The 15,696-nt window shown below is 48.6% G+C and overlaps 3 protein-coding genes across 5 annotated transcripts; 1 reads left to right on the forward strand and 2 right to left on the reverse strand.

The window, feature by feature from the left end:
* Positions 1–705: 705 nt before the first annotated feature.
* Positions 706–1,152, reverse strand: LOC136544249 (lectin-like protein). Its single transcript, XM_066536474.1, has one exon. It carries the CDS (start codon positions 1,150–1,152, stop codon positions 706–708), a length of 447 nt encoding a protein of 148 aa, XP_066392571.1.
* A 948-nt stretch (positions 1,153–2,100) lies between these two features.
* LOC136546580 (uncharacterized) lies at positions 2,101–5,358 on the forward strand. 3 transcript variants are annotated; one of them, XM_066538555.1, is made up of 6 exons: positions 2,113–2,367; positions 2,812–2,891; positions 2,982–3,013; positions 3,476–3,717; positions 4,759–4,995; positions 5,082–5,358. In XM_066538555.1, the coding sequence occupies exons 2-6, from the start codon at positions 2,839–2,841 to the stop codon at positions 5,088–5,090; spliced, it is 573 nt and encodes a 190-aa protein (XP_066394652.1). In that variant the 5' UTR covers positions 2,113–2,367; positions 2,812–2,838; the 3' UTR covers positions 5,091–5,358. The 3 variants fall into 3 exon arrangements, with proteins under 3 accessions (XP_066394651.1, XP_066394650.1, XP_066394652.1); XM_066538554.1 differs by having other exon boundaries at positions 2,101–2,271; positions 4,759–5,358; XM_066538553.1 differs by having other exon boundaries at positions 2,103–2,367; positions 4,759–5,358.
* A 5,387-nt stretch (positions 5,359–10,745) lies between these two features.
* LOC136546581 (transcription factor BC1-like) lies at positions 10,746–12,967 on the reverse strand. Its single transcript, XM_066538556.1, has 8 exons — positions 12,654–12,967; positions 12,252–12,395; positions 12,073–12,138; positions 11,913–11,981; positions 11,708–11,791; positions 11,445–11,600; positions 11,216–11,339; positions 10,746–11,052 (listed from the first exon to the last, which is right to left on the reverse strand). The coding sequence occupies exons 1-7, from the start codon at positions 12,876–12,878 to the stop codon at positions 11,244–11,246; spliced, it is 840 nt and encodes a 279-aa protein (XP_066394653.1). The 5' UTR covers positions 12,879–12,967; the 3' UTR covers positions 10,746–11,052; positions 11,216–11,243.
* Positions 12,968–15,696: the final 2,729 nt, after the last annotated feature.

Consider the following 15,696-nt stretch of genomic DNA (forward strand, 5'->3'; position numbering starts at 1 on the left):
GGACAATGGCCGCGCGGCGCAGGAGATGAACGAGGGATGGGTGCTAGGGACGGGGCTATTTGGGTCCAGGAGCCGCGGTGGTGGCAATGGCAGGAGGCGCGCAGCCTGATCCCGCCGCCAAGCCACGGTGTCCCCCTAACGAGTGACGAATATGAGTGGGCTCGGCTCAATCCTGATGTGGGCCAACGCAAAATGTGTAGCCAGCCCAGTCGCCGCAGGAGCACTCGGCGTGGACGAAGCGCGCCAGCTCCGTGTCCGGGTGGAGGATGCCCGCGACGGCATAGCGCGGGGTCAGCGACCCGGCCTCGATCATTTGACGTACGTACGCACGGCAATTATCATGCCGTGCTTTTCTCATGATCCCTCCGAGCGGCGTCCCTGTGTAGTCGACGTACGTGTGTAGTCACGATCTGCATGGCTTCTTGGCACAACAACCTTGGCGAGGGCGCCAATGCGTCAGTTGGCGCTACCGTGCTAACGTTGTGGCCTTCGGTCAGGATGTCCAGTAGCAGCGGTCGCTCGGTCCGGTCCACTAAGCGCCGCTCGTCCACGTGCAGCCGGGCGTGATGGCGTGCCGATGTACACCTTCTTCGGGACGTGCTTGCTGAGGTCCAGCGGCGAGTCCAGCACTGGGGACGCCGGCTTCGGCTTGCCCCGGACGCCCATGTACACGGACACATGCCGCGCCGCGTCGTCGTACTCGACCTAGGGCGTGTAGTTGGTGGGGTTGCTGCTATTCGTGGTGATGCGGAACACCGTCAGGTTCGCCGTCTTGACGGACATGACAGAGCCGACGTTGAGGCCGACGTGGTTGTCGCTGGGATCGTAGTCCTGCTTCATGGTGTCGAACTCGACGGCCACGAAGTGGTTCCTCGCCGGGGTTGGGTTGGCCTCGTGCGTGGCGTTGGTGAGGCCAAGGTAGCCGCCGTAGCTGCCGGGGGACGGCTTGTCACGGGACGACGCGACGACGAAGGTGAGCCCCTCGTCGGGCCACGGCGACGAGTCCAGGAGGTGGAACACGTTGATGGAGAAGGTACTGTTGAACGACATGACCTGGACGCGCGGGGCCGTGGCACTGCCACTGCCATTGTCGACGCAGCGCCACATGGTGAAGCGGCACTGGAGGAGCACGGAGCCGAACTTGTTGACCATGATGTCTTGGTAGCTGCCGACGTTGTCGGTGTCCGGGGAGACCTGGATCGCGCCCTGGTAGATGCGGGCCTCCCTGCTGAACACCAGCTCCTTGCTCCTCCTGGAACGCCAGCTCCTTTTGCTCCCGCGAGTTGCCCTCCTGGAACGACGTGTAGTTGTAGGTCTCCACCTCCAGCGCCGGCGGCGGCTGCAGCTGCCCGTGCCTCGGCTCCTGCGCGCGGCCTCGGCTCCTCGGTCCTTAAACTTGTCTTGTGGTTCCACAAGACAAGTTTAAAGACCTACGATGCATGTACCTCTTTAATAAACACAAAAATTGTGACACTCCATCTGCTCATCAATCAAACAAGAAGACAAGACTATACCGTCCTAATAAACTAGAACAACACTGTCCCATCCTACTTTGTAACCTAAGACTTTATTAAGTGCCCACAAATCCCAAAGCTAAAGCACTAGCATTTTTTTAAAACTTCTAAAGCACTAGCATTCTGTGCTAAGCATAGCTGAAAATAGCCCGTGTGATTTTGCCATTTTCGAGCAACAAAAGCCATGCAACGAGTCCACCATGGCAAGAAACGAAGAAATCTACACCCAAGCGCCTTCGTCCTTGCGTTGTACTACCACTATCTAGGAAAAAAACAATTTAAATACATTTTCTTGGGTAAATAAAATGCTTAAAGTTTTGCTAAATATATAGATTAAAATATTAATGTTTATAACACAAATAAATATATTATGAAAATATCATAAACTATATATATATATATATATATATATATATATATTGTTAGTTAAATATGAGATATTTTATCGTGTTTTTTTTTTTTTGACGGAAGGAGTACATGGCCTCACATGACAGGCCTCGAACATTCAGATAGACTACAACATCCAAACCAATCTTATTGGACAATTCGATTTTGACTTGGGCCTGTAGATATTCAGCCCTGTTTACAAGCCCACAAAAGATTTTAGGGAGCTCCGTTCACATCCTGCCTCCCGTCAACCGCGTCATTCCGTGCACGCGCGCGAGCTCTCGTCGCTCAACTAGGCGACCGCCGCCGCCGCCGCCGCCGTCGCCCTACGCCACGTGCTCGGGTCTAGCCTCGTCGGTTCCTTCGCCAAGTATTTATCGGACCCTTCGCCGTCGACCGCACGCCCCTTCTCTTCCCTTCCTGCTGTGCCAAACCGAGCACCCGAACCCTAACTTAATCTATTTGGGTAGGGTATTTGTATTCGGATCTGATTTTGTTACAAGTTTTTATATGTATTATATTATACCTAATTAAATTCGATTTTTTGTGTGCAAAAGTTGGGTGTACACATATCCTTTACTGGGTCCGCCCCTGGCAGGGGATTAGGAAGCCATCTTAGAAAAAAAAATCTAACAATCACATTTGTTTTGTTATCTAATGACATGTCTCAACTATTGCTATTAACACTGCTGATGCAGTTTTACTTATAATAGTTCTCTTGAGGATGCAACAGTCTAATTAACGATGGTGTGCCATCAAAGGAATGAAATAGCATGTTATCACATTCTCAAACCATTGTCATGTTTCAAGATTTCAATGCTGGGTGCCTAGCTGACAGTCTGACACCGACATTATTGTGGATTGCAGAATGAAGATGTTCTTCTTATTTTTCTGTTCATTTATTTTGCAGTTGAATTGATCTTACAGGCTTCAGAACATGTTCAAGAATACATTTCAGTCTGGGTTCCTGTCCATTCTTTATAGCCTCGGGTATGTAGTTTGGTGATCCCATATTAGTCTCCTTTTGCTATCATGCATCTTAACAAGATATATCATGTGTTTCTATTGTGATTTGTTCAGGACCAAGCCATTGCAGATATGGGACAAGGAAGGTTTGTCATCTTCTTGATTTGTCCTCTTTATTAATACTCATACTTCTTTCCTTTGTTCCATCTTGTTCTTCTGAGGGCTGACACGAAATAAGAGCATCGGTTCATTTGGTTAGGATTCGAGCTTTTAGCTGCTAAAGCACTATCTGCTTCTGATGCTGGCTTTCTCCACTTTTGTTCACTTAGTGTGTGGGATAGATTATGAAAGTATGAACTTCATCTGCTAGAATATCATTGGATCGTTATTGATCATTGTCTTCCAGCAACAAAGTAAAATCTTCATGAAATATTTGACATGAAAGTGTGAACTTGTCCATCAGTACATACACTGCAACCTGCTATTTTAGCTTCTGCTGGGAGCCTGGGACCTAATAAATAGTAAATACATATGTGCTTCATTCTGACTTACCGCAAACATGTGTCAAATGTACCATTTCTGTTTCTTAATGGTTTATCCACTTGCAGTTGTGAATGGGCACATTAAACGACCTCAAGATGAAGATATCCAATCTAATGTACTTGAAATCATTGGAACAAATGTACAGTCAACTTACATCACATGCCCAGCTGATCCTTCTGCTACTCTTGGGATTAAGCTACCATTTCTGGCCATTATTGTGAAAAATCTTAAGAAATACTTCACGTTTGAGATCCAAGTTCTGGATGACAAGAACGTCCGACGTCGATTTCGAGCATCAAATTTTCAAGTGTGTAAGAGCTGCTGATCATTCCATTTTCTGCAGAAATAAATTGTGTGCCTTACTTATCTGATTGATTTGATTCTGCTTCATGAATCCTTTACATTTCCTTTTCCTTTCTAACTTCAGTTTTGTTGATCCTTTCTGTTAAACACCGCCAGCTATCCATAAACAGTATTTCACATGAACTTAGATCATAGTGAATAAATGGTGGAACGGTCTGAGGTTCTAGGATAAACAATTGATACTTGCAGTTTTATTTCATACTAAGAACATAGATTGTAATGAAATAATAATAATAGAAATATACTAGTTCTTGGATTGGCAATCAGTACCTGCAATCTTTCTACTTTATACAAGTTTTATTCTTCTATTACTTTTTTCTATCTTTGAGTGGTGTAAATGCAATCCGTTCTACAAATGTCTTTTGCTTCACCTTAACCCTTGGGCTTTGGGAAACTGGAACATACGACCTATCATTATACCCTGCAAACTTCTACTTAGGGATGCAAGTTCTAATTACATTGTATGGACCCAAAAACTTGCTCAAATGAACTAGAATGTCATTTCACGTAATTTGACTATTTGAGTGAGGAGGGAAATGAACTAGAATGTCATTTGACTATAATTAGTTAGCTGACCAAAAAAACACCATTGGATACCCACTTGCATCCTTCTACCCGTGGACTTCTGTCAATCTAGTCCTTAATGCCCTCGTAAGTCAAACATGCGGTGTATATAAATTTTTTTGCTATGTGTTAACATTACGACTCTGAAAAAGTTGCAGCCTGCATACAGATATTTAGTCTTATATTTCACCTATTTTTTCCTTTAGGCATTTCATAAAAATAATTGTAATCATGATGGTTGATCTATTATTTAGTGCGGTGGAGTTAGGTTGATTGGCACTTTCTTTTGCATGGTTGCACTTGAGTTGAATGGTTGATGTATTTTATCCCTTCCATTTTTTCACCATTTAAAAAAACGAGGCACCTAAATTGTGTGTACACACTGTGCATGCAATCACACTGACTTGTAAACTCTTTGCAGTCTGTTACAAGGGTGAAGCCATATATCTGCACAATGCCGTTGAAGCTTGATGATGGCTGGAACAACATTCAGTTGAACCTCACTGATCTGACAAAAAGGGCGTATGGCACAAATTATGTCGAGACGCTGCGGGTGCAAGTTCATGCAAACTGCCGACTTCGCCGAATTTACTTCTCTGACCGCCTCTACTCAGAGGAGGAGCTGCCGCCTGAGTTCAAGCTCTACCTTCCTATCCAAGTGAGAACTCCTATTTATGTACTTTGCTATAAAACATTTCTTCACTGCTTAGCTATCTACTACATCCTTTTGTGTGAACTTCACAGAAATCATAAGGATCCAGAGGGCATGGAGAGACTTTGGTGACCAGGAGGCATACATCATGTCATTGTGAGGATCCCTTTCCCATGACCTAGCTGTGCATTTGCCTTCCTGAGACTGAGATCCAGAAAAGTATCAGAATGTTTCTGTTAGTTTTCTGTTGTGTTCTGAATGATTAGGCTCTTCCGATCATAGCAAGGTGAGTAGCCTTAATTGGGGGCTCTTACCCAGTGACCCCCTGTCAACAACTCAATGTTATTAAGTCCAAACCCTTTCCCTACTGGTCCTTCTGGTCCAAAGCAAAACGTACCGTTACTGCTTACTGCCTGGTCATTTAACGTGCTCCTTCCATAGTTGTACTATCTCTATGATAGTATCATGTGACCACTGGTTTGTTGGATGCATGTCAAGCGTGATTCGCATTGAAAGCTTCACTTCTCTTCAGCGTCAGCCGTGCCGACTGACGACTGCTGCAGTCCTGCTCGGTCTGGCGCTCTGAATGTACCCGAAAGCACTGCGTACTGCTTCAGAAAATCTGAGCCTATTTGTGTTACGTATCAGTATCAACCGAAACTGTTCGTGTGGTTCACACGAGCAACTGAAATCATTTGGACTGGGCGCAATGATCGGAATTTATCCGTGGCCTTTCTCTTTTCAATGGGGATTGCAGATTCGTGTTTGTCTGTTGGAAAACGTCGTGCTACGGAACTGCTGAGCTCTGAAGCTAGCGTCGTGGCTTTCTAGTCGGCGAGCAAATGGTTGGGCAACACGTGCTGCGGCCTACAACAGACCAAGGCCACCAGGGGACCAGTGCGGCGGGCGGGCCGGCGGTGATCAGTGACCACCCACCAGCAGCCGCGCGGCCCCGGCCTTGCCGGTTGCCGCCTGGAACACGGCGCAGAGACGTGGGAGGCAGGCAGGGGACGGGCAACGCAACAGGGCAAGGAAGTAAAAGGCGCCGCGCGCAGCCCGCAGCAAGCGGTGAACGAATCCACCCACCGCACGGCCTGGTCCGGCTCATGTGCCGCGCCCGCGCGCCATGCCAGCCCGGGCCACGGCCGCGCGCGGGCGCCCACCGTGCCGGACCACGCAGTGCAGGCACGTCCGTCCGTCCGTCTGCGTCCGTGCCGCAGGGGGCGTGCCTGGCCGTGGAACGCTTTGCGCTCCCGGCGTCCAAGGCGCTGCGCGCGGCCGTAGCGCCAAAAGCTGGCGTACCTGTACTGGTACCCAGCATGTAGTATTGAGTGGCGGCCGGCGCAGGCAGCAGGTCGGTTACTTGCCGTTGTGGCCGGTAACGCGACTGCCTCGCGGCCGGGTCCACGTCATAAATGACGAACGGACGGATGGATAGATAGATAGATCATCGAGCCATGGCATGGCACTGCATTGGCATCGCCGCATCGCAGGCCGATTGCAGCTGATCTCTGAATAACGTGACCACTTGTTGCAGCATCGGCCGCCCCTCTACCACGAGCATCAATAGATGCTTGTCTAGAAACCGTAGCATTGTTTGCTCGCACCCCCAATTTATTCTGGACACACACGAACATCCAAAGTTGGAATGGGAATTGATATGAAATTCCAGCTCCAGCGTTTGAATTGAAACCAGACAGTAAAAGCTGGCGACCGCGGGCGGCGAACCCGGTGGCAACACGTACTGGCATAGCGATCCTAGGACAACGAGAGACCCACCAGACCAGACGCAACGCAAGGCCAAACAAGAAGACACCAGTTACAAACGGCTCCATCCAAAAGCCTCGCGCGGTCGCGTCCGTGTCACCCTCAGGCCCCACCCGGCCAGGGTCATCCGGTCATGCTCGTGCGTGCATGCATGCACGCCCAAATCTCGCCGGCGCCCGGTCCCAAACGCTGCGGCGAGAAGACAAGCCGCCCCTGCCCCCGCCACTCCTCGACACACCGCCGTCGCCACCTGCCATATCTGCGCCTGCGCGACGCCGTGGGTGTGGGACGGAGCCGATGGGAGGTAGCGCACGCATGCAGCCGGCGGCCCGGGGTCCATGCGTCCATGTCCGTCCAGCCTCCAGTGGCAGGTGGTGGTGGTAGACTGGCAGCTGGTAGGGTTGGGAGCGCGCCCGGCCCCCGCGCGGGATCGATCGATCGGTCTCTCGGCATGCACCTGGATCCTCGCCTCAACGACCATCCCTTGCTGCCGCACTGCATGGTACCCGTGTGCGTTCGTGCATGCATCCCATCGCCCGCGGCTGCGTGCGGGCCTCAGACCAGCTAGTGTCCATGCGACGCGACCGATGGGGGCGCTGGAGATCGATCGGGTGGTGTACTGCAGTGATCTGAAGATGCTTTATTCGGATGTACAGTAGCTGCTCTCGCTGTGATCGGTTGGAGCTGTCCGAGTGGGACAAGGACAGCGACGGGGAGTGCGGGCACTGTTCGATCGGCTATGGCATGGCTGGCTGGCTGGCCGATGGACGTCCCGACGGGACGCCGATGGAGGAGGATTGACCCAGCCAGGCCGCCATGAGGCATCTCGCTGACCGGCGGCAGGGCGGAATGGGAGTCGGGTGGCCGGAGGAGGATCGGTCCGGTCCATCGAGAAGCGAGGCCTCACCGCCTGCCATCTCGCTTGAGAGCGAGGCTAATACGAATCCTCGTCTCTCAGCCCATTCCATACAACAGTTACATCTTCAGTATTAATACATGGCCTGTTTGAGAGTTTCTTCGTTCGTGTGTCTAAGCCGATTGTAAGCTTACAACTCGTTTCTCCTCTCTCTTCTACCTCACTACCTCAGCACACAGTCCACCTGCAACCAATTACTATGCTTGCTCTGAGCTGACAGCGTAAAGCGACGGCGCTACGAGTAATTAACAAACCCCGATTGGACAAACCAAAAGCCTCATGCTTTAATTGTCTCTTAAATTAGTCTGCTCTTTCTTTGCGTGGCATTGAATGAGTCGGCTCTTTGCAAGGTGCGACTGTGGTTGATCTTGCAGTTGCAGCACTACAGCCTTTTGCGTTAATGCGTCTGAATTGATTCAGGTTACTGTGCTTGCGGCAGCTGCTGTCACAGGCCACAGCAAATGTAATGCGCGTGGCTTTAGCAGCAGCAGCAGGAGTGGCAGGAATCATGGCGGCCTACCCGCTGCCGCTGGATCGTTTTGACCGAGCCGTACGAACGCTGAAACTTGGCCACGTACAACGCCGGGCGCCTACGGGCCGTTTTGGACCGGTATTCCGTTTTCCTTCCACGGTGGAGTCCAGCGTGTCCGGTTTGGGGCGCTCGCGGAAGGATGCGACGCTTCGCGAGGCGGCGGCGCGAGGAGCGACTCTTGCGTGATCCCCAGGAGCCGGGGGCTCGAGATAAGTCTCGAAACTACCTCAACAGCCGGAGTATTTGATGGCTCAGATGGTGTTGCCATTGTAAGAAAAAAATGCTTAACAGGGGCTCTTAAGTTAACTGGACAAGTTAAGCGTCCTTGCAAGCGTTTTTACACTGTAGGTTCAGCACCTTGACAGACGCTTGCTGACATTTTTCTCTCTCTCCTTTCAAACGTTTTTACAGGAGCCTCTGCATTGTACATGACCTATGCGTGAATTTGCAGGCTGTGAAAAACTGACAAGAATCACTGAATCAGGGAGGCAATGCAGCATGGCCTCCGATCCTGGAACGTTTACATTTATTTACGCATGCGTGCGTGCATATGCCTGGATAGAGTAAACAATACACCTTCGATTCTTTAGTCATATTCATACATTAAGCCTGTAGGGTCTTCCGATCCCAATCCACAAACATGCATGTCCAACCCTTGTATTTTTTACTAAAACAAAAACAAATCGAAAGCTTGCAAACCATGTTTTCTTGAACTTATCAACCCGGTTTATCAGTCATAGAACAATGTTTTTCTCTCGTAACAAATCAGCTTCAGCCGACTTATAAGCGCAGAAACCATGTGCATATACAAAATCAAAATGCAGTCAGATGCCTGCCTGGGTTGCATGCATTGCTGCCCTACAGACATGTGAATGACACATGAGACCACCCTAGCTAGGAATAGCCAGCACTGATCACTAATGCGCTAGCTAAGATACCGTTCACACGTTATTACAGGATCGTTATTGTTCGTTGGCCCACGGAAGTCATCTATCAGGCACACTTTTAATCGAGAGACAAGACGAAGCAGACTGCGTGATTAGGTCATATAGTAGCGTGTCCCTTGCGAGCCAGCCTCAATCGGACCGGCCGGGTCCCTGACAACGCGAGCTGGGGGGCAGCGACCGCTCCTGGACACGGCCACGCATTAGGCCCATGCGGCCGTGCCGGCTCCCGCGCTGCCACCGGCCCCGGCGCGAGCTCATGCATGCCGGATGCCGCCATGCGTGTCGCCATCGCTGCTCGTCGACATCATTCGGAGTCGGACACGAAACAACGGCCTCTGTGTCACTTCCATCGACGTCAATCCGTATAGGGCTCGCGATCGATCGACCGATCGGTCGATCCTGCCGCGCGTTAGCGACTTAAGTGTCACCGTGTCAGCCTCGTTGCTTCCGGCGTCACCGGCACAGGGCCGGCGGTGGGTCCGGGCAGAGCCGCAGAGGTGGTGATCGCCGTCGCTGTCCAGCGTCGCCGTCGCCGTCGTTACCGACTCCGTCGCCGTGTCGCGCGGTCGGGACGCCGAGTTGACGTGCTGCTAGGTGGCGACCGCGTGAGATTAGTAGTGCCTGATTGGACGGCCGTGGGGATTATTCGTCCACGCGCTTCGATCATCAGGATGGCACCGCAGTCGACACGGCACCGAGTAGTTTGCATCGTTCAAGTGGCCAACCGGCACTAGCTACTGAGTACTGACAGATCTCAGATGATTGATTTGCGTTTGCTGCTGCAAAGCTAGGCTGTCCACCTATTATATTCCCTCGACTTGTAGACAATTTTTTAAATCTCTGGCTAAGTCGTTTAGCAGATAACGTCTAAAACAGCTAATAGCGGAGCCAGATTAGGCTATAGCAGCTTTGTACATAGACACAAATAGTTTCATCTGTCTCAAACAGCTATAGTGGCAGCTATAGCCAGAGATTTAAAACCTTGCTTGTAGATAAATAATTTTACCTTGTTCATGATGTTTTCGTCACCAAGAAATTGGCATATTGATTGCTTGTTTCTTTCCACCTAATGGTCCATGGAATAATTTACCAGCCATTTAGGTAGACTAGAAGTGAGGGCCGGCATGATGGTTGTGTTTGGTCTCTATTCTGTGAACCCAACGACGTGGTTAAATTAAGGCTTCCGCGAACAATGCCGGTGGATCAGAATAAACGGCGTGCGTCTCCTTGCCTTCAGTTCAGACTTTTTTTGCAAATTGTTCTTGAGGTACAGCGCCAATCTGAAGAAAATTAGAATCAGAGCTCAGCCAACTAATTGTCCGTGCAGTGCAGGGACCAGTACCCAGTGGTACACACACATTTACTCATCCATATCCAGTACACTATTCTAGCAGCCGCTAGTAGGTTAAAAAGGGTTTGGAACATTTCACGATCGAGTAAACAAACTGCTTTCCATTTCTAATTCCGTAAATATCTGAAGTTAAAGTTATTCAGAGTTGTCTCTTTGGGACCAATCCTGTTTTGTACTCTCTCTTTTTTCTCTCGGCAAAGCTCTCGCTGCCTATTCCAAAGAAGAAGAAAAAAGTTATTCAGAGTTGAGGGAGCACAAATTGACCTTGTGTATGAACAAATGATTTTTTTTCTTGTTCCAAGCAAGTGGAGAGTACAATAGCATGCATGCAACCCTTGGGAAGAGCCCAAGAGCAACGTTGCCTAGATGAGGCGATACCGACAGAGACTTCAAATCTAACAATATGCAACCAAGTCTACCGCTACTACTGCTAATGCTAGCTACTGCAGGTCCCCGTTACGGCCACCAGACAAGGGGATGGATTGCGTCCAACATCACAAACTCGTCTGGTGGCAGCTTCCACCACCATAGATCTCAACATTATTGCCTCCTGCAAGTTTTAAAAACAAGAAAAAAAGGAAAATATAGTTATTTAAAATTAAATAAATTTGATAAAGATATATACATTCTGCAGGATATATATACTAAGTTATTATCACATCACATAGTTATTAAAGACACAAACATGGCTCCACCGAATTTTGCTGCATTACCTGTCGTCCTTTCACTCGCTCTCTCTCCCTACTGGAAAGAGCACATGTGGTTACTGAACAGCACTTGATTGAACAGCTCTTGCCTTGGCTCGTCTACTGTTTGCACCATGTAGCTGCCATTGTCCTGAAGATATTATGTAGACAGATCAGACTAAGCTAATCACCATACTTTGTTTGGAGCTGAATCCTGAACGATCATGTGGCAGAGGGAAATGAGCAGAAGGCAAACCTGAGGGAAAGAGATGCTGGTGCCGCCATCGCCGTGGACCTCGTACGATGGGGAGGAGGTGGAGGTGTGCGTGTCCATGATACCTTCAGATGGAGGTCTGTTCAGGACAGAGCCAGGCATTGCAAGCGCCTCATGGTGGAGCATTCCTTCGATTTTCTGGGGGAAAAAACACGTGAATTGGAAGTTTGTGGTTTTGTGAACACCATGACATACAAGAGGTGATATATATGGTTGAGGCGCAGAGATTGTGAGATGTTGCATACTGGAGTATGGTCACTGAAAGCATCACTGTCAATGCCAAACCCATACAGCACAGGGCTCAGGGAAGCAATCCTCATGGAAAGGAACTGCAACGCAATCAAGAAGCAAGTGGACTTTCCAGTTAGTTACATCTTTCTAACTAAAAAAGGTCTCAACATGTATCATCTAATCTAGTGTTATTATTTATTTATTTGCCATGTGTATCACCTCAACTTGGTTCTGCAAGGACTGCACATAATTGATGATCTCATCCAAAATGAGGGCTTTTCCAGTGACCTGCATTAAAAAAAAGCATATTTCCCTCTAAAAAATAGTGTCATGCATTAAGATGCAAAGAGTAGTTTATTTGATTGGTTACAAAATAAACCTTATCACAGCCAGGGACCAGGGCCTGCAGCACCCTCATCCTCTCACTGATTCTCTCCCTCCTCACCTGAAGGAAAATGGCAGAACAGATGAGCAAAAGGAGGCCCAAACAGCCAAGCTAAATCTACACGAGTCAACAGCAGCAAGATGGCGGTGAAAATACGCAGGCGTGCACAGTACCCTCTCTGCAAGGCTGTGGCTGTCTGTTGCTTGCCCTCTCCTTGCCCTGACATGTATGTACCCCTTGGGCTCCTCATCTAACTCCTTGCTGCTTCTGTCTCTTTTTTCTCCCTTCTTTTTGGTGCTTTCCTTTGAGTTTGAGTCCTGATTGTTCAGCCACACAAGATCAGTAAACTGTGAGCCACATGTTCATGAAACTAATTTCTATCAAGATTCAAGAACTGTAATCTTCTGTTGTAAAAGTTATGATCAAACGTTGCGCTAGTGTTTAATGAGAACTAATCTTCATCAAGAAAAAACAGATTCTGTGTTAGAAGTTATGATTTATGAAACATTTTTTTCGGAGAATGCTGAAGTTATCTTCTTACATGCACCAGTAATCTTGTGGTGAACTAAAACTACCTTGGAGTGAGCAGAGCTGAAGCTGGCACTATCTTCCCTGGGCTTCCTGGCCTTCTTGTCGTCAGAAGCAGTGCCTTGTGGGGAGGTGTCGAGAACACCAGATGAGGTCTCCAGCGAGGCTGAATCTGCCGTGGCTGCGCCATGGCAGAACAAGAAGCTCGGCGTGCCATGGGAGGCACCGGCTAGGCCATGCTCCATCTGCGTGAGGTGCGGGAAGCTTGCCATTTGTCAACCACCAGCACCCTACTGCTTTTCAGTGTAGTTTTCTTGGCAAGGAGGAGTTCGGAAGCAACAAGATGGAGTTCAATGGCGACTTGCCATTGGCTTATATACACAAGTAGCTGGGGAGGGGAGACGAATGGGAAAGAGAGAGAGAGAGAGAGAGAGAGAGATGATGATGATAAGACCAAATCATTACTTCTCTATTAATGGATATTGGCTGTGGTAAGAAAGGGCCCCGGTGTCCCTTGTTGTAATAGGATGAAACAATTGAAGAAACGTCAATCAGCAATTCAGCATATTGATATGGTCATGTGAGTAGGGCCTGATCCTTTTTTTTCTAATTCCTATTTTGTGCCCAAGTTGAGTAGTATGTAAAAAACTTTTGCGTACCCCACTTTAGGTAGCAACTTTTTTCGGGTATAAAACCTCAGAGCACGAAGGAGCATCTGGCAGAGTTGGCTTGTGTCGTAGTCAATGTTTTTCTAAAAGGTTGAGAATAAACCGCTAATTAAGCAGAATAAATGATCGATTAGACGAAAACGATGTGTGTAGTGTTTACACTGATGTTTAAAAGGCTAAACGGCTTGATCATAGTACTATCATGGGGTGGTCTGGCCAACCAAGAGGTTTAATTTGATTTCTCCCTTTGTACAATATTATTAGAAGTGAGAGGGACTAATTAGAATAGGACTCTTGTAAAGGGACACATAGCAGTAGCAGGTCGGAAGCAGCTCCATAGTCGTTCCAACGAGAAAGAAAGAAAGAAAGAAAGAAAGAAAGAAAGAAAGAAAGAAAGAAAGAAAGAAAGAAAGAAAGAAATATGTCATCTTTGAATTCAGGCCAGGCAATTTTTTTTTTAACTTTGGCCAGTAATAATATGTGAATGAAGAATTTGTAAAGCAAGGTTGTATCTCTAGTCCTATCTGGTATTAGAGATAAAAATCTCTAGTCCTATCTGCTGAAGCAGTATGAACAGGTTACAGTTTGTTTGTGAACTACTTTACTGTATGCAGGCTAAGCATTCTTCTGATGCGTAGCAACAGAAGGTTATGAGATTTTGTGGAAGTTGAGGATAGAAGTAAATCAAATTTACCTGCACACTGGTCCTGAATCCTGATCCTGGTCCTTATCCTGGTCCTGGGTCGTCATAATGGAGAACTCAAACGTGGTTGACGACTGATGAGAGCCTGAGATATGGGCTCCATCATGCGCTTCTGGTTTCTGAGCTTCTTCAGCCCCCTGCCTGCAACATCACCTACAAAGTAGCTGCGTCATTAACTGCAAGTAAAAACCATGTGACACTGACAGTAAAGATACTTGTGACCATCAGGGTGGGAGTGGCACAAGGGATCTTCCTGGCAGTGCGGTCATCAGGACGGGCTTTTGAGTGTGGCTGCACGCATGCATGCAGACGCTGGACGGTCTGTTGGTCCTGAGATCTCCCGTATGAGTGAGTCTCGCACATATATTATGGCTAGAGGTAGAAGAGGGAAGAAGAATAGAGCGCACATATACAACATAAGCATCAGCGTTGGCCGAAGCTCTGCAGAGGAGATAGCAAAACTGAACTCTCTCTCTTCACTGAGTCGCAGTGCAAAGCTATATATACAACTCTACCCATCTAATCCTAGTACACAGACATGTCAGGCTACCATACTGCTACAGTGACTAGATGTAACAGCAGGGCTGACTTTAGCGTCTCCCCTGCTATGGCTATAGTGCGGCAAGAGAGCCTTTCGGCGCTTGCCCCTGCCGCGGCTACAGTACAGCAGCAGGGAACCCTTTCGGCGCCTACCCCTGCCGCACGTAAAGAGAGAGAGAGAGCAGCATATTACTTTATAATTCTTCTTCTAATCCTGCTGCTAATTCTAGAACCTCCACTATGCCGATCATCTTCTTCAGCTCCGTGAACCGAAAACGGCTGAGCGGCTTGGTGAGGACGTCCGCGAGTTACCGACCAGTTTCAACAAATTCGATGACGATCTGCCATCCATCGACATAGTCTCTGAGGAAGTAGAACTTGACGTCGATGTGATTGCTCCGGTCGTGGAGAACTGGATTCTTTGCGAGGATGATGACGGGCTGGTTGTCCACCATCAGTGCTGGTGGGTGAGCTTCCACACCGGTCAGCTCGCCCAGCAGTCGGCGCAGCCACACAGCTTGGCACGCCGCTGTGGCCGTCGCCACATACTCCGCCTCGCACGTGGACAACGCCACCACCTTCTGTTTCAGCGACAACCATGAGATTGGAGACGACCCGAGGAAGACGAGCACGCCAGAGGTGCTCCGCCGTCCATCGATGTCCTCCGCCATGTCTGCATCGCTGAACACAGTGAGTTGTAGCCCACTTCCACCGGTCTTGGGGAAGACGATCACCTGATCCACCATCCCCTTGACGTAGCGCAGCAGCCGCTTCACCGCGGCCAGTGATCCTCTCGGGGATCCTCCATGAAGCGGCTGACATAGCACACGACGAACGCAATGTCCGGCCTCGTGTGGACTAGGTAGCGCAGACCGCCGACGATGCTCCGGTAGAGTGTTTGAAAGGTCCTAATATGGCTAGAGGGGGTGAATAACCTATTTAAAAATCTACAAACCAACTAGAACAATTTGATTAGTATAACAAATAGCGAAAAACAAACTTGTTCTAGCTCTATAAGGGTTGCAAGCCACCTATCTAATAATTCTAGATACTATGATCATTAGACACTCAATTTACTAAGTCACTACTCACTAAGAGCTATCATATTTGCTACACTAAAGAGCTCCACTAGATGAACTTAAACTACAAAGCAAGCTCTCAATTCTAGTTACACTAAAG

The sequence above is a fragment of the Miscanthus floridulus genome, chromosome 3 (genome assembly GCF_019320115.1).
Source record: "Miscanthus floridulus cultivar M001 chromosome 3, ASM1932011v1, whole genome shotgun sequence".
In the NCBI taxonomy this organism is placed as follows: domain Eukaryota; kingdom Viridiplantae; phylum Streptophyta; class Magnoliopsida; order Poales; family Poaceae; genus Miscanthus; species Miscanthus floridulus.